The 22,066-nt window shown below is 41.4% G+C and overlaps 1 protein-coding gene across 11 annotated transcripts in view; it reads right to left on the bottom strand.

The window, feature by feature from the left end:
* Positions 1-22,066, bottom strand: part of plekha7a (pleckstrin homology domain containing, family A member 7a) — a 125,384-nt gene that overhangs the window by 18,377 nt on the left and 84,941 nt on the right. For 8 of the 11 annotated variants that reach the window (XM_035156313.2, XM_035156314.2, XM_035156315.2 and 5 more), the window contains 6 exons: positions 18,850-18,954; positions 16,301-16,373; positions 11,752-11,852; positions 3,897-4,078; positions 1,683-2,237; positions 970-1,525 (listed from right to left, as the gene is read on the bottom strand). In XM_035156313.2, coding sequence (XP_035012204.2) covers positions 970-1,525; positions 1,683-2,237; positions 3,897-4,078; positions 11,752-11,852; positions 16,301-16,373; positions 18,850-18,954 — 1,572 coding nt within the window. Of the gene's footprint in view, positions 1-969; positions 1,526-1,682; positions 2,238-3,896; positions 4,079-11,751; positions 11,937-16,300; positions 16,374-18,849; positions 18,955-22,066 lie in introns of those variants that run through there. The other 3 variants (XM_035156316.2, XM_035156324.2, XM_047339769.1) reach the window with 2 other exon arrangements.

Below are 22,066 nucleotides of genomic sequence, written 5' to 3'. Positions count from 1 at the left end.
TTTTCTCATTCACTTTAATAATGAGATATGCAACTACTAATGGGGTTGCTAGTTTGCATCACTTTGCAAACAAATACACATATGTATGGAATGTATTTGTAATATAAATATTTTTCTAAACATTTATTTTTGCCTGATACAGTTGAGGTAACTTAACAGACATGATGCCTCGAGGATTTGTATATAATTGTACCCGTTGTACCCAAAGGCACCAAAACAATTATTCTGATCAGTGGAGCACAATTCCAGCATCCGCCCCGCTCTGTCAGAATGACTGACATTGTTCTGGTTGAAAAACTTTTCTATTTGATATTGTTGCACTTGACAAAAGAAAAAAAAAAAAAGGTTTCATTGTCTAATCTTTGGAAGAGCACAAACAGATGGTATTTATTTCACACGATCCATGCAATAGAATGCAAAAGGAATTGACTTATCCAGATGATATGTCTAATTAACAATATCTATTTATGTTATCAATACAGAACTCATTCATACATGAGCCTTTCTTTTGAATTACCTTTATTTTTCATCTTTCTTGTATTAGTACTTGATTAAATAATAGATTGTTTGAGCTCTGCAGAGCCAGACATTTGGTTGTACACCATAGATAAGAGAGTGAGCTAAACACCGGTTACAAAAACACCAACTTATCTGCTCACATTACAATTTCCTCTCAATTCCTTGATTAAGAACTGAATGATTTGCCCAAATGAAAATGTTGCTTTGTGTGAACAATGTCTCTGTGTGCAGAGAGAAGTGCACTTTATTGTCAATAATAGATTTTTCTTTATCGCATCTTGTTCTTTTGGTGTGACGGATCAAAGATAATTCCTGTATAGTAAATCCAAACCCCTGTGTTGTTTACTAACACAACATTACAGCATGTGTGTTTTATCTCAGGAAGTTAAACCTCGTGTTGTTTGTAGAAAACGTGGATTTTGGTTGTGCTGCTGTGAGACATAATGTTACCTTGAACAGCTGAGATTTGCTCCTCCGGGGGGAGACGGTGAAGGGGATGTCCACCACTGACCTTTCACCCACAGGTCTGACTGTCACCCGATCAGCTGGCGTATGCGGCCTCCGTGTGGGTGACAGGGTTCGGCTGGTACCTGGTGGGGGCCCCGGCGGGGGGATGTCTGCAGATGAAGGTGGTACCGACACACAGCGAGGATGGCCCTCGGACCTGGGGAGTGAAGAGGTGGGAGGCACGGTGGAGGGGGGGCGGGGACCGAAGGGATAGTCCGGGGCTGGGGTGTAGATAGGCGCCGTAGGGCTGCCGTGACGAAACTGGTGACGCTGCTGCCACTCATACAGCTGCCAAACGGTGTTGGACCCTGGGATGCCCTGCTCCGGGGTGAGGCGGAAGTGGCTCAGGCGGTCCTGGGCGTACTTGTACTCGCCGAGTCGGGCGGGTGTGGGACTCTGCCGAGGGGTCTTTGGCAGAGTTTGATACGTGTCCAGAAAGGTGAACTTGTGCTGGGTTGGTGGTGTGCGACGTGGGAGGGTGTTCTCTCTGGAGGGGGGGCTGTTCAATAGCAACAGAAGGACACATTAGGAGGACTTTTTTCCAATTAACAGAAAACAAACACGCACACATAATAGGACACAACAATAATGACTTTTACTTCAAATAAAGCTTTTCTAGAGAATCATTTTACAAACAGTACATGACAGATACTCACCCTTTTTGTTCTGCCTTCTGCACTTTGACCCACTGCTCCACTTGCTCCAGTGTGTTTCTCCTATGCACATGCTGGTGTGCGTCAGCAGGGGGCACCGACGGGGCCCTCTGGTACGTCCCCGCTGCAATCCCGTTGGGCTCCAGAATGGGGCTGGGCGTTTGCACAAGGCCGTTCCTTGTGCAGATGCTGGATGGTAGAGTTGAGGCGGCTCGTGATGGCGCTCGTGATGGCACCCTGGACACGGGTGCCGAGGCCGACACGGGGTCCTGCTGCAAGAGGGCAGTGGGTGTGAGGTTTGAGGGGAGGGAGGTGTGCGTGTCCATTTCCAGGCCAGTAATTCCTATGGGGTTCTCCAGCACAGGGGTGGCAGGAGAGTCTTTGTGGAAGCTGCAGAACTCCTCTGCTTCACGGTATATTGGCTCCAGGAGGACTTCGTGGATGATTGGTTGGTAGGTGTCGGATTCTGAAGCCTTGGTCTTGTGGTGGTTTACGTGGTTCGTCTGCGGAACAGCCTGCCGCGGCAAAATGCTCAACTTCTCTAACTTGTCAGATGGTCTGCGGAGAGCAGAGATTACATGAAAAGCCTGGAGGTATACAGACCTTTTACACTTTGACACCTTTTGTAACTCTCCCTTTAACATTGTATGAGTTAGAATCCTGCGAGAATTAACTGCAGCAGTTACACTGACAGCTCCAACTTCTCGAAAGATTTCAGGGGGCTTTTATTTAATAAGCACCAATTCTGTTTCATTTGATCACCTCCCTTATATCCCATGGACAACATGCTCCACCATTTCAGGGGTCTTAGTCTTTGTTCTGTGGTGTTGAACTGAATTTTAACTAGATGAATCTCACATGAAAGAGAAACTTTTAGCCCCATTAGCAGCTTTAAGGCCACAGATAAATCTCACAGGGCATCTTAAAGCAGGGCAGATGACAAGCAAATACTCATAGCCATGACTTGACTTCGAAAAGCGTTACTGAAATTCCCTATGACAAGAAGCACTTGGCTTTGAGAAATAATCCGGTGAAATTCAATGAGGCACACACTGAAATTTTAGTTTTAGAGAATGAACTCAATATCCTCAGGTGACAGGATACTACCTGCCAGCGGCTGGTGTGTGAAGATAGTCAATATATATGTATATTAGCACGATGGTGAAAGGTCTGTCCATGTTAGACACTGGTTAATGGAGCATGCAAGACAGTATCTTTCATATTTGAAGTAGTGTGTTGCCAGATAATCTATATGTATTAAAGACACATTCACATGTTGTAAAAGTAACGAAACTCTTGAAAGAGGAGTGCAACACTGATATTACTGTTATAGTTTCTTCAAACAAGAAAATGCCAAAAACTAAAATAAAAATTCCATCTAGTTACTGTCTTCAGCCTGTCACTCACTAACAACTTGTGTAGTCTTGAGGCATTTTCAAACAGTGAAAACGAGGTGGTGCAATATGCTGATGTCTGAGGCTGCCAGCAAATGATGGGACATATTTGATCTGTGCCACCTCCCCTCGTCAACACATGAATTATACATAGGGGGAAGCCACTGCTCGTCTGAAAACAGCATTTCACAACATTGGAATATAGCTCTTTGAAAAAAAGCACATAAGCAAATGCCTTCACTCATATGCTGTAACATCAGGACCGACAGTGATTAAACAAGCAGCAGTGGGATGTTTTCCAACCAGCATCATATAGAGACATATGGCAACACTTTCCTGGAGGCATGTTTATAGGATATAACAACTGCTTCTATCATATGCTTAGCATATTTGCTTTTTTATGGATTGTAAATTATGGGTGAAAATGGATTTAAGTGCAGACAAATAAATATATTTACTCAACAAGTAAATAAATTATCTCAAAACTGTGATCTATAAAAATGAGCGAAAATAACCATGACATGAGTAAAAACTTGATCAATAAAGTTTAATGTCAATGTTTATTTAGGAGAAAATTTAACATTACACAAGGTTTGATTACCAGGTGATCTCTGGGAAATGTAGTACCACAATCACCAACGCACTACAATAATATCAAAAATGTACTGAGAGAAGATGTCAAATTTCATGTGGAGAAATTTGGGGGGCAATGAATGCTTGTAAGGTGTGTGTTCAGTTAATGTGTGTGTGTGTGTGTGTGTGTGTGTGTGTGTGTGTGTGTGTGTGTGTGTGTGTGTGTGTGTGTGTGTGCATGTCGCCCCACCTGATGAATGCATCGCTGTGGTTCTGCATCACTGCCGCCTGGTTCATGGCCATCAGCCAGGTGTTCATGTCCTCCTGGGTGTCAGCGCTGAAGTAATACGTCCGCATCCCAGTGTGCTCCGCCTGTGAGCCAATCACAGAGCTCTGCTTGTAAATGTACGAGCGCATACCAGTGTGGCTAGCCTATGGGAAGAGAGAAAAGGCTGGGTCAGTGTCAGGGTCGGAGCAAGGCCGAGAACTCGGCTGAGAGGCCGTTGCGTTAGACGAGCTGCAGCTTGGTTCAAAGAGACAGGGAGATGCCATGCCATCCGACGAGAGAAACATCAAGGGCCACATGAGCATCCACCAATACAGAAAGAGCCAGTGAAGAAAACCACACAATAGAAATACAGAGACAAAGAAATGCCAGCCACTTACGACCAACAAAGCCACAACGCTGGACCAATGACAGGAAAGATACTTTGGTACAATGGAGAATAGAAAAATATGAATGCCAGAAAAAAAAAAGAACCCCCAACCCCAAAGTGTCCTCACAAACCTGTTTCTTCCTGCATGTACAGCTAGAAACCAACTGAGGACATATACATGGGCATCAACAAATAGACTTTAATTTATGCTTGCTATACTTCCTTTACAATATGTCTCACAAAATAATGTACAAACATGAATTACAATGGTGTGGAGGCAATGTGAAGTACAAGGCTGATTAGCTCCCACACCCTGACAACGTAATTGTGCTCTGTGATTTAACTGGCGAGCCCGTGACAGGCATATTCAAACTTAGGATGGATATTTCTTTGTATGCGCAGTAGGAAGGCTATTAGCTCGGTGATCTAACACGCTGTTGTTGTCAGGGTGTGACAGCCGAGAGCACATCTGCTCCAATTCATCATTGGAAAGGATTTAAAGACTCAGTGAGCAGAATATTTTTAAAAAAGTACCACACTGGAAATGTGTGATGTTGCAGAGCGAGACGCATGCTCAATAATCCTATAGGTTTATAATAATGTAATCCGTGGACCTGAAGTAGAATTTGTGTTATCTGGTCTTATAGGATGATGTTTAACTGCAGCATCTGCATCAATATTATTGAATGGGTTTTTTTAATCAAATTTCTATTTTTAAACCAAGTCTGAAATTCACTGTGAGACCTCACTTATCTGTTTTCAGTTAATTCTAACCTTAAGACTGCACCATTCAATATGTTGATTTTCACAATTGATAAAATAATGTGGTTTACTTTTAAGAGGTTGCTCTCATAGAAAATCTCTCAGAAAATTGGTATTCGACTAAATTCTACAGTGTTTTATAAACTCCACAAATGAGGTTGTTTGTTTTCAATGCTGTCCATTTATTATTTGGTTGGTTTGTTCGATGGTAAACAAGATAGCACAAAAACAACTGTAATGGTTTCCATATAACTTGGTGGAAGAACGAGAGAATCCATTACATTTTTGTGTAAATCCAGGAATTTGTATCCGTCTTCTTTAACATTACAAGAGGTGCATTGATTTCTCAGGATATTGTTAATGGGTCTTCATTAATTATTATAAAAAATCGGGCACATTTAGAAAACTGATTGATGTGATAGTGTGTTCAATTTGGTGCTACTTGAATTTAAGGGGACTGTTGGGCCCTGACGGAGGTGTGCACTCGACGGAGTGCCATTCTAGTGGTTTTGGTTTTCTGACCAGCAAACACTCATAAGTTTCCAGTCAGGCAGCTGTTATCAGCAAATGAATTGAGATAAACCTAGAGTACTTGACCTGCCAAGCACCAAACCTTCAAGATAGTGACTGTAGCTGGTGATGGTGGTGGCCATTTCACACAATTACTTTTTTCAGCGTCAGTTTTCTCTGAGAAATGATTTCATTCGTTAGCCAAAGTCCATGAGACGGAGTTCAAAAAGTGATTTAGTTTGTGTAGGTAGAGTGAGAGCAATACCAGCGATAACATAATTACTGCTCAAAATGGTTTATTTTCCTGCTGAAGTAAAATGAGAGCCGTTCTCCAAAAAGATTCTGGCTGCAGTGCATTTTGGTCTACAGAGACCGCCATCAGTAGAGAATTCTTGTGTTACATATTTCTTCCTCAAAGTCTAACATATCTACTGTTTGATAGTTAATATACTCAGAAAATATATATCAATTAGCTGTGCAAAAAACTATATATATTACCTGATGCCAGTGAAAATTCTATTATGGCTTGCTAAGCACAGGGATGAGACAACACAACATCAAAGTAAGAAATTCAGGGAAGAGTGTGTCACTAATAGCTCTTTTCTATCCTTGATAAAGATGCCCTTGCTGTAAAAGTAAGGTTGTTAGAGGCATTTTTAAAGCGAGTTGCTCTCCACTGAGCACAGCACCACTTTTGAAATGCCCTACTTTCTCCTTTCCTTCCCTCCTTCTTTCCGTCAGTGTTTCAGTGGCTGCAGGAGACGAACGAGAGAGCCAACTCAACAACAGATGCATGCAAATGAATAGTAATTAAACACAAAATCATCTCTACCCTAATTCATTCACCGAATAATGAATGTAGGATAATAAGTGTGTGAGTGTGTGTGTGTGTGGGGTATTGCGTTGAGATCCGCTGCGGCCGCAATGCGCTAATTTCTCTGTGATTTATTTATTTGGTTTATATTGTGATAAAATGAGTGTGACACCTCAGCGATTTGGCCTCTTGTCTGCACTGAGATGATAATAAGAAACACACCACATCCACTTGTGTCATTTAATTTGCACACTGAACAAGTTTATGATAAAATACAAACACAGACGTTTCTATCCCTGTTATTACAAACCAGCACAGGTACAGACATGCACACGAACAAACATCCCTCCTCCCAAGAGCTTGATACATCCACGTCCCCTCTAGAAGCCCTGCTGCTGAAACAATCTCATATCAATGGCTGCCACTGAGACCTAATAAAATTAGTTTAAAATCACAAGCTTGAATATGTACTTGACTCTGATCCTGGTACATGTTCCATTTGGAAGTTGATTGAACCACTTGCTTCAATCAGGTCCTGATAGCTACAGATGTTCTGCTACTAGCATCGAAAATGCCTCAGAAAATACAAAAAATACCATGTTGGGCATCAGCGAGTACGTGAATCTATGTACCGATCCGATACCAGGTCTCACCCAGATGAAACTGCAAGTATCTTTTCAGGGAAATCACTTCTTCTTCGCTGTACTGCCACTGGCAAGTACTGTTTGTCGACTGGTAAAGAAGAAGTGATTTGCAGTAGTTTAGCTTTGGCCAGCGCGGCAAACTTTGGAAACCGCACTCGAACAACGTTATAAATTCGACAAAGATGGCCCCAAAGCACAAAACATAAACAACAAACTTGTCGAGTTCATTGTTCTGGACAACCAACCCCTGTTGGTACCTGGAAATGTGTTATTTCGATGTTTAATGAAACATTAAGATCTATGGTGCAGTGACGTTGGTGTTGCACTGCTGTTTTACTGTGAAAGATATAGACTAATGTATTTTTTCGAAACTGTAGTTGCATGTTTGACCTCATTGCTACTCAGAGGAAAACCAACAGATGTGAACAGATGTGAAAGTGAGCACATGGCTCAGTCACTGTCGGGCACAGAGATGTGTTTAGGTAGATCAGAGGACAGGAAACAGGCAGGGAAAGTATTTAGCTCATCTTAAAAAAACGAATGGTGGACGTGTCCGAAAACGCCCTAAAAATCGTGGGGAGAAGAATATCAGCATCCTCGGGAAGCAGCTGTCAAAACACGCCTGCTCACCACCAGCACTCTGACAGATGGCCTCTTATAGCCACAATGAGGCTGCCTGATGAGAGATGGAGAAATGCGCCGCTAGTCAGATGTTCAGGCACGTGCAGAGATATTGGTCTGCATGTGCACCACACACACACACACACACACACACACACACACACACACACACACACACACACACACACACACACACACACACACACACACACACACACACACACACACACACACACACACACACACTGAGTCCAGAGGCATAGACACACATTTCTGTGGTAATATGTTGAATAAACTGAATTCCGTCACTAATCTGAGTCACAGAATCTTTTACCAAAGCCTGAAACCCTAATTCCACATCCTACTCTCATGCTGACTTGCAGCGAGAAATGACTTCATTTTGCAAACAAGCCATGAATACACACTCATGCGACCTTCATCGCGCCACACAGACAGTTGAAAGCCCTGTTATTTCAATGCCAAATCACCAGCCTCTTATTTACAATATTTTAGTTACATCAGAGTAAACAGACACGCACACAATGGTGACAAAATGCAACACACACCACCAGCGGTCTAAAATAACACTGGAAGTCTCTGCCTCTCTTTTAGCAGGAATGCTGAGAGGGTCGTTCAGGTCTGAGAGTGCACGGCCGACACACCTACGCTCTGAATCATGCACAGCCAGCCTTTGTTTCGTCTCTGTGGTGTTTACGTGTGTGGGAGGTGGTGGCAGTCTTCAGGGTGTTTGTAATTATTGTTTGTTTTGTCCGCTATATTGTTAAATCATGCTTCAGGAAAAAAATACAATAAAGTCAAAATTTTCTTCCCTTCACCACAACTTGCCCTGTTCCCTTTCGTCCCCTCCGCCCCTTTTCTGTTATTCCTATCGCTTCCTCTCTTTATTTGCCTTTTATTTTCCAGCCCTAATCACTTCCTTCCATTTTCTGTTCTCTCTCCCCTTCAGTTTGTTTCTACAACTAAAAAAATATCACTCACTTCTTGTACCCAGAAGGGTTTACAATAGTGCAAGCTCTTTTCCTGAGAACAGCCCCTGACACACGCACACACTCACACTTTGTCACACAGACACAAACACACACACACACACTATTTAAAGAGTCATTGTGCTCATAGAGATAAGCCCCAGCAGCCAGAGCGTCACAAAGCTCCTGATAAGGTACATTCTCCAAAACCTCAAACTAAATTTACAATGAAAATCACCAATATAAGACAAAAAAAAGCTTGCAGGCATTTCAGTTCGATATCCTGCCTGCTTTAGAGAAATATTCAGCATCATTACAGATTTCTTTATTCTTGCTGTATGTAAGAAAATAAATCCCTACAGGAAGCTAGAATTTAAAAGGTTTCTCTACTTCTAAGTTCCTTAAAGCAGCAGCTGCTTCGGAAAGATTCAATATTCGAGTGACCGTGGGGTTTTATGCGCTACATTCACAGTGAAAGATCTCCTACAGCTTTTCAACATTGTTTTTCTGCTCCTCATTTCTGAGTTCGGAATAACAACGTTTTTCTCCACGGCGTCGGAAACCTGCATGCTGCTACAGTAGATGTGACAGATGGAGGAGACGGTAAAAAAAAAACGATAAACCCAAAAACCAGAGAGGCCAAAAAAATACAATGATTCATATTGTGATAACAAGGATGGAAAGAGGGAGAGAGAGAGAGAGAAAGAGGGGGGATAAAAAACAAAAGACAACAAAACAACACAACCACATCAGCCAAAATGACATGTTATTCTCAGGACATGCATCAAAAACCAAACAGAAATATACAAGGCAGGTGTATATTCTGTCATGTTTGGACCCAACAAAGCCACACCAACGGTAGACGACAAGGATATATAAGGTTTACATCTAAAGAGAGAGCACAGGAGAGCGTAGAGTACCTATTTATGGGAGGACTGTCACTGGATGACACGACACACTCACAGCGAGGGAGGGAAGTCCCGGTCGAGCAGCCAACCAATGAGAACAAGAGAGGGGAGAGGATGTGGTGAATAGGGGACGGAGGGACTGGGTGGGAGGCTGTCGAAGCTCGGAGATTTGTCGGCTCGGGAGTTGTTTGGTTTGATAGTCAGGAGGTGCAGCATTCACGCACTTTAACACCAGTCAAATACCCACCATCGGCCCACATGGGTGACTAACTGTTGACTTGCTGGTGTGGGGTCACTGAGCAGCACTTTAAATCCTAATAAAAGTTTATTTTCATATCACATGATATGAATATAATATCTCATATCACGTGAAAAAAAACTGGAAGCAAATTACATTTAAGGGATTAGGATTCAATACAGCTGCCACTTTATGCACCAAGTCCACTGGGCGATACCGATTTGTCCAGTTCGAAGTGAGAAAATGGAGGTGAGTGAATTTTACACACATTGTAATATTCACACATGAAGTGAGCCTTCTTTTAAAGACCTTTAAAGGAGTGGGAAGTTAGGGGATCTCTGTCTCGCTCACAGATAAACATGAACAGGACTAGGGTGCTGCAAACATTCAACGTTTGACTTTTTGCTCCCAGGATTCTTTCTTCCATATTTAGGCGAAGCCAAAAAGTTAGATTGAGCTTGTTGACTCATTTAAAACAAAACAAAAAAGGTCTGTGTAAGTGGGACATAAACTGTTTTTTAAAAGCATGAGTGAATTTGAGGCCTACAGTAGAGACTGTGGACATGTGTGCGCGGTATGCACACTAAGTCTGCCTTAACTTCACACGTTTCAGGCTCAACTCAGAGAGACCTGTGCCTGGGGGAATGGAAAGGCTTCATGCCATTCCAGAGGATATTGTCTGTCTCAATAAAGACACTGACAGACAGGCAGTAGTAATAGACATCACTACAACAGGTGGTGAGTGCTGCGGAGTGCTCAGAGCACGATTGTAGGAGGATACCTGATTTAACTGTCATTTTAAACTCATTATATTTCTGTTTTTATTGTAATATCCTCTTTGATTTTACCATGACAGCCTCATCATGAAACAATTATAATTATACAATTGGGGTCATCAGGAATACAAAATCAAATACGTAATTTGACAGGTCATTTTGACCTTAAGACATTTTCCTGCTTAGTGTCATTACAGTGAGGCTCCAAGACACAAGTGTGTGAAACTCCAGTTCAACAGACAAGCCTTAAACCATTCTTGGTACCATGTACCCAATGTATCTGTAATGCTTCATAGTCATTCAGGTCATGGTATCTTCAGGAGTTGTACATGTGTACATATTGTAGGTAATTGGACACAAGCAAGTCCAGTTGCCTGTGTAAACATGTACAATCCTGAAAACACTTTCCCACTGGTCTCAGGCTCTTGGCCGTCCCTATATCTCTAGGGGAAATGGCAGCATGCCACGGAACCTGCTTGTCGTCATACAGCAGGTGCTACTGTAGCATTCTATGGTAAAGGCAGAACCAGTCTTAGTTGGAGAGGAATGTATCTTACTTCTAATGAACTTCTCCGTCATTAATTATACAAACCACTCTCATTAAAAGGGCTTTTAATAGCAGGAGAGGTATTCATTATTAGTGTGTGTGTCTGAAGTGGGAATAAAACCTAACTTTGAGATTGTCAGTGAATTATTTAGAATATTTTCCAAGTCTCCTCAAGCTGGAATTCAGTCAGTGATCAATGTCAACAGCATCAGGTCATCTCTGAAGTGTGGCAAGTAGTCTGGCATGCATCAGTTTCACTTGTAGAAGAATCCAGTGCAACGCATTTGTGTTTTAGTCACATTAACCTTAACAGAATTATTTTTTATCCCGTCAAGTTAAAACAATATATAGATACTGTATATTCTTATTTTAAATTCTAGATTAAATTTTATCAATTGCTTGGTTATGGACTTATGGCAAAGTCAATTGTGAAAAATACATAAAACCCTTTCAAATTCAAACCCCTACATTAGATTTGTCCTGCATTTATTTGTTTCAGAAGGAATCATCCCTTGTGTTGGTGTTCTTTTTTTTTTTACATATATAATTCAAAACTACACCGAACCAATGAAATAACATCAGAGAAAGCACTTTAAAAACACGAGACAACACAGAGAAGTCTGTGGAACAAAAAGAGGCGTACCTTAAAGGCATACTTGCGACTGATGTGGTCCTCGGGTCCCACGGATGAAATGACATAGCTGGGCAGAGGAATACTGCCCAAGACCGATTCCTCTCTGCTGTCTGGAGAGAGAGAAAGAGAGAGATGGTGGGAGGTGTAAGGGGGGGAAAGGGAGGGAAAGAGTTGATTATCAGGGTGAGGAAGGTGAGAAAAGGAACAGATGAGATATGGAGGAAAGAAGGCAGTAAAGGGATAAACATCACTCGTCACCCACTAATTTCATCACTGGCTGCCACCAGTATCATAACACTCACATGCTGTCATTCGCACCACCGTGTTGTGCCAAGCAGTAAATGACCACTCAGGAATCTCAGTGCCACAGAGCCGAAGCCTGCCTGCTCTGTCTGGCAGCGCGCCACCATTCCTCTGTGCTGTCCCATCCACTTCAAAAGCTGGAAAAACATTTGTTCTTCCATATTTGTACGGACCCTCAACTTTTACCTTAACGTCTTAACTCTAAAATAACCCTTTTATGATCTCACTTTCCACAAACATCCTCTCGCTCAAGGTCTAAAACTAAAATTGGTCTTTACAAAGAGAGGAGCAACGTGCCATTACAGTAGGTCCTAGGTTAATTAAATCATGCGTCTATATATAAAGATCTTCTGAGTGTTTGTTTTTCGTCTGAACATTGTGGCAGCTCTCTAGAATGTGCACGTGCATGTCTGTGTTTCTGTGAGCATGCAGTGATAACTGCATCGTAAAATGTGGCACTGGTCTGACGAAATGTGTGTGCGACTGTGCGGCATCTGTGCCTGTATGTGTGTTTGGGTTAAGAGGTGATAAGGCGGCACTGTGGATAAAAGGGGCAAATGGTTAAAAATAATTCAAGGACCTTTAGAGGAGACATTCCCTAAATGGTGGGGCGAGACGTTGAGGCCTGTCTATCTGCTGAGCTCTGTGTGTCTCACTCACACGTACACTGAGCAGACCAGACTGTGACAAGTGGAGTTAGATTAAATCCAAACAGCACAACAATGGTAGACCCTGCCACTTAACCCAAAGAAAAGACCATATCCAGGAATTTAGAAATATTGAGATTATAACTCAAAATTTCCAAACTCTTGTTTAGATGATCATCAGAACTGAGATCACAAGCATATGTGAGAAACTCCTTTAAACTCTTGTAATCGATGCAATAGATCTCCTCTGCCAACCGTGAAATGACAGCAGTCATCTTTAGGGGCAAAAGATAGTCCATAAAATGTCCCCTTTAAGTTATTTTTTTACCAATAAAAGGCTCAAATTGTTATTCTGTCTTTGCTAAGAGTCTGGCAGCATTACACTTGTCTCACTCAACGGGGAGTCTCACTCTCAAGTTTTGTGAAACTTGGGTTGTTGCAGGAAGACGGAGGTGGAAGCGTGAGAGAGAGTTAAACAGAGGAGTTCTGATTTTACTGAGAGTAACTAATATGGCTGGATCTTTTTCTGATACCGATGAAGCATTTGACTTCAATGGCCGTTCCTACTTATTTGAGCCAGAGTAAATTAACGAAGAGCTCCTACAAATTGAAGAGTGAACAAGGAGAGAGACAGGCAACAAGCAGAGGAGGAACAACAAGCTGCCGCAGAGGTGTGAGTGTGACTTCTTGCTGAGCGAGACATGGGTAAGATTGCCAGACTGTAAGGAAATACCCATTTTCAGCCAACTAATATTTCAGCCTTTTATTGGTGAAAAAAAAGTACTTTAATGGATATTTCATGGGGTGTTGCAGATGCCCCATACGATTACATTCTAGCCAATGTCTCCGTGTTGCAGCTTCTGGCAGAGACAATCTGATAAATTAAATTATTAAGACAGGGTCCAGGCGGAAAAAAATACCCTAATTCCCCTTTCAGATCCTCACATTTGAGGAGAATATGTGGCAATTTGATCTAATGAAATGCCTGCGACTTCAATTTCAGCCAATCAACAGTACACATTCAGCTCTTATTGCTCAGATTCAATCAACTGTTCTTCCTGATACCCTCATTCTCATATTTTGTTCCTTCTTTTTTACGTGTGTTGTCTGACGAATGAAATAATGGAATTAGTTTTTAAAAATGAAATGGGTAAGTTTGTGATTAAGGTCGATTCGATAAACCAAATTTCAAGGGAAAACAGAAAACATCGGACATTGAAGGCAACAGAATAGCAAGAGGAGATCGGGTTGTTTGTCTAACAACATGACGTGACGAAAGGGGATAAGTGGTGCTGCAAGACAGATCGAAAGTCCTCCTGTTGAGAGCAGAAACCTTTGAAATACAAGATAAGAAAAATCAGAGCATTAATTTCGTCCTCCTGTCAAGGTGAGGAGGTTGACGAGTTTGTCCTAAAAGGTCCAGTTAGGAAGATGGATATGAAAAAGAACAGGGAGGCAGGTAAACACAGTCAGAGAATGGAGAGGGATGCCGATGGATCGTGTGTGAGTGAGCATGTGAATCTGTCCATGTGCTTCAGCTGTAACCCACTGAGAGCCAGATCCGACAAACTCCTTGGTCAGCTGCAGTTCACTCTATCAAAACCTGTTTTCAATACACTTACACATATTTGCGTTCACTATAGACAAACATTTAAATTCAATTTTATTTGCATAGCACCAAATCACGACACTTTACATTTTACGGTCAATATCTTAAAGTTATAGAGGAACCCAACAGTTCCCTCAATGAGCTGGTAGTGCGTACTATATTTTGTTAAGGGGGTCACTGACCAGCTTTGTTGAGAACTTTCGACACTTTTTCATGTGCAAGTGTGGTTGGCTCCGTTGTCATGGGGACGCTTGAGTTGTCACCATTCAGGCTGGATTTATAGTCATATGTAAGGGTGTCAGTGCGTATCTGTGCAGCTGTTGAGGATACATCGCAGCTGGCATGCACTTCCTCACTGATCTATGCTCACAGCTACAATATGTCCCGCTGCCTTCGGAGTTTGTGATGCTTCCACTTTTTCATGTTGCAGCCACAACTGGCTGTGTGACCATGGCAACCGCACGCACCACAACCCCACAGTGAGGGAAACGATAAAGGAGCTGGTTTACACATCTTCACCAGCAGAGAACAAACAGATCAGAGAAGAGAAACCGAGTTGGTGCAACATCACCTTCAAAGTCTGATTATCAGCCCTGGGGGAATAAATAACATCCATGACACAAAACTATAGTAACACATATATTTACCACTTTCAGAAATCTGTCTGTCTGTCTGTCTGTCCAGATGTATGTGGAAGGCATATCTCGAGGACTGCTCACGTTATCAACTATACACTTGGCATGTGTATTGTTAAGGGCCCATGGAAGTAAAGTGTGGAACACATCATTTCAAGTGACGTTGAGCAGAACAACAGCATGTTTACTACACCTGGCACATTCACAGCAACAGCAACAACATTTGAGGGTTCTGTGTACTGAGACGAGCTTCACTGAAATTTGAATAAACAGATAAACAGCTCTTTGTGCAGCAGCATTTTCAAACTAAAACAATCTCTGTCCATGCGAGCATTTTGGCTCATATCAGTTTTAATCCCCGTCCATACTAACATGCCTTAAATTCAGGTACAGTGGACACAGAAATTGCTCGAATAACAGCTCGTCTCCTACGCATGTAAGCAGTTGTATTATTGTACAATACAGAATTTAACTGCACAACAGCTGTTAGCAAAGACAACAGGGTCAAGTTTTAAATTGATTATCCTTGTTACGTTTTACACTAGTAGCCGAGGCTAATGCTGTTGTTTTCTTCCAGAAGGGGGTCATGTGATAGGAGGCTGACCAATCAGCGAAGGCTTCGTTATGACTCAAAAGACCCAATCAGCAAGTAGTTGTGAGTGTGTCATCGTTTCTAAACATCTCCGTTTCTACCTGCCTCTGAGTTTTAGCAAACCTAATCCAATTAGGCATGTTTAGAATAGGTACTGAACAAGTATAATATCAATAACCATTTCCTCTATTATATACAACAGTCTGCTCTATTAGCTATGTTATGAGATTATACTTAATGGATAGCAGTAACCTGTGGTGTACAGGTTAGTTAAAATCGGAGGTATCCAGGAACTGTGCAAGTTTCTGTAGTTGTCCCTTCTTTTCTCTGTGATTGTTGTTCTGTATCACAGTGAATGAATACATGTGTATAGTGGGAATACAAGGGAATAGACTCCTATTCAGAGATTACTAAATCAGAAGTTACCTGGATGTAATGGGATGTGATCCAGCGGCTGAGGGAAACTTCATGCACTGATGAGGACATGAAGTAGAAAGACCCAGAAAAGGCTTATAGGTCGGCACTAATTTAAGAGTTTATTCAGTTCTAATGTCAAAATGGACTTTACTGCTCATATCTTGAACTGTATTATATTTTATAGGCGAGTCTGTCATTTTGTCTTTGCCTAAATGAATAGTTGTGTGTGGGCGGGGGCGAGAAGAGAGAAAAATAAACAGACAGGCGGTGGAGGTCATAGTGACTGAGAATATAAATCATTTTCTCACACATGTTAGGTCCAGACAATATTAGGAAAAGAAAACCTTTGACTCACCTTTGTAATAGAACAGACAGAAGTCAGCCAAGACGAACCACTTCCTCTTCCAAAGACGCATCCCAGAGCTGTCCTGCAGAGAGAGAGAGAGAGAGGGGGGGGTGAAAAGTGTAAGTAATGAACGAATGAATAATGAGATGGAAAGTAGCACAGATTGGCGAGATAACGAGCAAAGACGAGACAGAAATCATGCACAGGAAAAGAGAGGGAATAATGAGAATGATGAAGAGAGAGTTTGGAGAATAAAGAGACAGAAAGGGGGTAGCGAGGGACGGCAGCCGCAGTGAGCAAACAGGGGTAATGAAAGCAAAAGTGAGGTGTACAGGGATAAAGAGGGTGAACAGGACAGAGATCAGGGATGGGGAGGGATCATTTGTCCTCGTTCTGTGGCTCGCTGGGCCTGACTCGGCTGCTTTACTGCCTGCTTTGTCTTTAATGTTCTCTGGCTCATAATGGTGGCGTCAGAGGAGCAGAGGAGATACAGACGGGATGAAATCACCTCAAACACAGATCTGAACTCGCTCTTTGGCTCGAGATGTATGCAGCCACGTTACCCAGTGTGTTTGTGTGGGGATGAGAGAGAGCAAATGGCTTTTGGTCCTGATAGTGTGCACATGTATTTGTATAACTGTTTGTGATCATTTGTGTACACGCATATGCTTATGTCCACTAAAAATTGTGCCTATATTGTGTGTTTGTGTGTCTTTTTGTTACCTCTTTAGGACATTTTCAAGCGTAAACACTGATCTTGTAAGGTCCAGTTATAATAATAATAATAAAACAAAGCACCTTTCATACATAAAATGCACTTCAAAGTGCTTTACAAAGATAGAAATAAGATAGATCAATAAGAACACGTTAGCTATAAAACAAAGACTTGTGAATTAATTTTTTAAACATAAAACTAGCAAAAGGTACAAAAAGTAGTTTAAAAAATATCTGACCTCAGTAGAACATGGCCCAGTCCTAATGAGGCTAAACTTTGTTTCTGGGCTCCTGGTTAAGGATAGATGTAAGATATGAATTGCAGTTAGGTTAAGATTTGGGTTAGGCAGGAATAACCGCACAAACCTGTGTGTGTGTGTGTGTGTGTGTGTGTGTGTGTGTGTGTGTGTGTGTGTGTGTGTGTGTGTGTGTGTGTGTGTATGCCTCACCATGTGGTCATTAAAATACAACAGAAACATCACTTATTATTTGTCTAGTTATGGAGGCCAGGCGCTTTCCAGTGGGACGATGCCAACAAAAGATATTTTGAGTATGACTTAAAATAAACACAGAGTCTCCAGTAATAGCCTGTTTGTGATCAACAGCAGGTGCTCTATACTGCCAGAGCACAAACAAATAAATAAATAAATGAATGAATATAGCCTGAAATAATGAAACAAGGCCATTGGAGGAAATGTTGCTAGGACTCATCCTGTCCTGGTGCTGGGTAAGAGGCAAACTAACAGGCCTGACTGTCGGTCACTAATGTCCAGAGGAAGGTACCTGTCCAATCCCCTGACATTACATGGTAATAATGACATAAAATGGTATTAATGACTGATTTTGTTGCCACATGAATAAATAATGAATTATATGAATGTCCCGATTAGCTAGTGGACTGAAAATATTATAATACTCTTTTCACTCATCCCGGCTCCATTTCTCTTGTGTAAAATCATCAATACATCAATCATGAATACCTTGTTTATTGAATAACTGGTTCAACAAAACACACTGGAAGATGTCAGCCTTGGACTTTTGAAGGTTATGACGGGGATTTTTCCCCATCTGGCATATCACAGAACACATTATATATATTTTGAGACAGTATCCATCATCACCATTTCTAGCAAGAAAAGTAGTTTAATAGTTCTGGCAGAAAAAGGTTATATGTTTTTAAAAAGACACTGAATCTCTGCATCTATATTTTAAGATTACATATGTATTGCAATATTGATTATATATATGTTTAGATCAAATATAATCTGAAGGTCAAAATTATATTTTAAAGTTTTGCCCAATCAATGAAAAAAGCTCTTTATACACCATAATGCATGTTAGTTGTTTTAGTGTATTTTTACCCAGGATTCCCTGTAAAGTAGTATTAATACTGAGTGGATTATTCTGGTCATATTAAATGAAGTAAAAAGAAAAGTTAAAGATTTTTATAAGACATTTAGAAAACAATACCTTGAGTGTTCCTATCATTCCATCCATACATTATCAATGTCGCTTATCCTGTTAGAGCCAATGTTTTCCTACCATTTTCATTCTAAACCCTTCATCTATTACGTTAATACTGTTGCATATCTGTCTATACTATGATGTTTGTGTAAATTTCCGTTTTTGTTTTTGAGACAATCAGCTAGCCAGGAGTCAATTCAGCTATGACCTGCTAACACACCACACGTCTACAAGCTGCCATGTGGATTCCCTGTTGAAACACTAAATTTGATTATGTTTGTGACCTTTTTTTGAGGAACAAAAAATTATAGTTTTTGCATGAGCAGCTGTTATTGGTACAGAGAAAGGAGCGTGTTGCTAGTGTGTGTGTGCGTCCTCACCTGTTTGTACAACCATCCTCGGACCACCACAGGCACATTGGGATTCCTCTTAATGGCCTGCTCTCTCTTCCCAAAGCTGTGCACCTTGCCACTGGCCCGGGAGCCCTGCACACACAAACAGACAGAGGGTTTTCATGGGATGTAAGAAGACACAATCAAAGGCCACAGTAATGACTGTGAGTAGCACATAATGTTGTAGATCTCTTGGCCATTTCATGGATCACACATGTGCGTTGACCATATTCAATTTGTTATCCATCAGCCGTTATGTGCTATATGTCATTTTCTTAACTAATAAGCTAAATAAAACATTTGCTCAGTAAGTTTTTACACAAAATTTGTTAAGAAGCAAAGGTGTGTGGCTACTTGTCATATCTCGTTGTTAGAATTAGAGTGTCAATGCTTTACCAAACTGATGGTACATTTGAACAGTTCTGGTGATGAAGGTGACAGTTCTCTCTGTCACAGTCCTCAGTTTTACTTATAATGTACTCCTTGTTTTCGGCGCCAGTTGTTACATAATTACAGACATTATTGGAGGACAGTCAATGTTCCACTTGCCCTCAGTGACAGTGTCAGCCATTGCCGCTATGAGACTGTTACAGCTTCCACATGTAGGAGTTAAGAAAAGTGGCCTTGTGACCTTAGGATCGCTGGTTCAACTCCTGCTGAAGAGTTTAGGCTGGGAATCTGAACTGCTTCCAGCGAAGGCAGTAACTCAGGCTTCACTTTCAGCAGGAACACACTCTGTTAGTATGAATCTATCTAACCTAATTAAAAGCTTGACAATAATTGTAAAAAATGAACTGTTCCATCCCAAAAATAGCCCTTATGTGTTCTAACGTCTACAGTGCATTCCTCAATAATTGTTTTTTGCTCTTGAGAATCACTAGTGCAAATCAAATGTCTTTTATCAATCTTCAGTTTATTATTTAAGCCAGGGTCAGGAAACCAATTCCTGTGATTAATTTATTTACCTACTTATCCTGGATCACAGGGATCCATCCCAGCTCACACTGGGTGAGAGCAGGGCCGGATTAACAAACTTTGGGGGGCCCAGGCAAACTCATGCTGCCCTAGTTTATCCAACAGTTACTCTTATTTTGTGTATTTTGTATGATTTGTATTTGGTATTAAGTAAAAATGTAAGCATTATAATACATCATGTAATACAGGCTTTAATGAAAGAACAAGATGATACATCACAACTCTGAAATAATGTGGGTGCTAACTTAAGACTGTGAAGCATTTGCTGAGCAGCTGTAACATTGAATTCTGTTGATGACTGAGTGGCAAAGAGTACAGAACTATTAGAAGAGGAAGAAACAAGACCAGGAAAAGATAGGAAGGTCAGATGAAAAGACTTTACTTTTCATTTTACTGTGAAAATTGGTGTGATGCTTATGGATGATTTGACGAAATGAAAAATATAGCACCCCAAGCAGAGAGGAAAAACTAAGCTTCACTGCAAACTTCACATAGAAACCACGCTGGATTTGAACTGCAGTGCTCAAGTTGTAGTCCGACTGAAAAGTTCTGAACAACAGATATGTGCCTGAAGATGGACAGACTACATCTCCACTCAGAATGTGCGATACATCTAAAATCCCATGTACCAACAGAGGTCAAAAGCCTCTTCCAAAGTGCAAGTTTGGGGTTTGCACTCAACTGCATTTCTGTGGTTCTCATCTATAGGCTCACTTCATACCGTTTGACATGATTCCTCTGTCGATGGCAGGGTTAGAGGCATTTGAGTCCATTGATTTACAAAGTATGGTTTTCTGATCCCAGAGACTTTTGATACGCAAAACAGATGTTTCACCTCTTTTAGGTGCAAGCTCCTTGTTTTGTCTTGGTTGGTCTGACTTTTGTTCAGAGTCACCCTGTTCTGTGTCATATTCATTCACTTCATGCTAATTTCTTGACTGCATCTGTGTTGTGTGGAAGAACGCTCTGTCCAAATGACAATATTGCCGTAAAGAGTGAGATTGTGGCACAATTAAATAAACAATAGAGCATATATGAAAGGATAGACACTTTTGATTAATTACATATATATTATATCTACCAGCTCTGACCTCTGCTGAAAGTTGTTGAATTGAACAATTTTTCATCTGGCACCAATGATGCAATGGAAAACTAACCTGGAAATGCAATATTTTATTTTGTATAACACATGTATTCATCTCTACTCTCCCTTGACTAAGGACAACCAGATTCCTGGCCCATCTCCTATGAACTCGAGTAATTCATTCTACAAAGAAAATGTAGAAAAAGGACTAGTAAGTTTCGACTAAATCATTACAAAAAAGGCAAATTATAATGTTAGAAGCCACCTGAGCATCTTGACTTAACCTGTCCAGCTGAGGTCTATTAATAGAGTTTAACTGTGTGGTTGCATTTCCTGCTGTTCTCTATTTAACTATAATGATGTCAACTGTATGTACAACATCTGAGGAAATGACAGTGATTCACTCAGCAAGCCATGACATTCTTGCTTTATTATTGTGTTAGTGTGTGTGCGGCTGCTCCATAAGCTGGCAAACGTACTTATATACACTGTTCACATATTCATGAAATCACATTACACCATTGCATATTCTGAAACCTCGGAAGAAAGACTACTCCCCCTGGCACTGACCACACACACACACACACACACACACACACACACACACACACACACACACACACACACACACACACACACACACACACACACACACACACACACACACACACACACACACACACACACACACACACACACACACACACACACACACACACACACACCAGCCCCAACCCTGACACTGTTATTATAATAAAAGATTTGGTGTGACGGCTGCATAAGTGTGTGCGTGTGTGTGTGTGTGTGTGTGTGTGTCAGCAGCAGCAGCACTGGGAGGCAATCACAGCTGGAAAACAGCAAACACACTCGTTAATTAGAGGAAAGCTGGTTGGCGAAGCATGATTCAAAGACACAGAGCAGCTCCCATCCTGTCACATTGAAGTCCCTTAACTGTAAAAATACCGTACGTGTCCATGCATTGTTATAGGTTTGTCTTTGCCTGTACATCGGTGTCTGCAAATATTCTGTGTGCGTGCATGTATCTGTGTGTGTGTGATGCAGTGGTCTATTTTTAGGCCGAAGGTAATTTTGCAGAACAGGCTCTGGTCCCTGTTGCAAAGCAGCACTCTGTCTTGTAGGTGAGAC

The sequence above is a fragment of the Hippoglossus stenolepis genome, chromosome 5 (assembly GCF_022539355.2).
Source record: "Hippoglossus stenolepis isolate QCI-W04-F060 chromosome 5, HSTE1.2, whole genome shotgun sequence".
NCBI classification, from domain to species: Eukaryota; Metazoa; Chordata; class Actinopteri; order Pleuronectiformes; family Pleuronectidae; genus Hippoglossus; species Hippoglossus stenolepis.
This window is presented reverse-complemented; position numbering and strand designations above follow the sequence as displayed.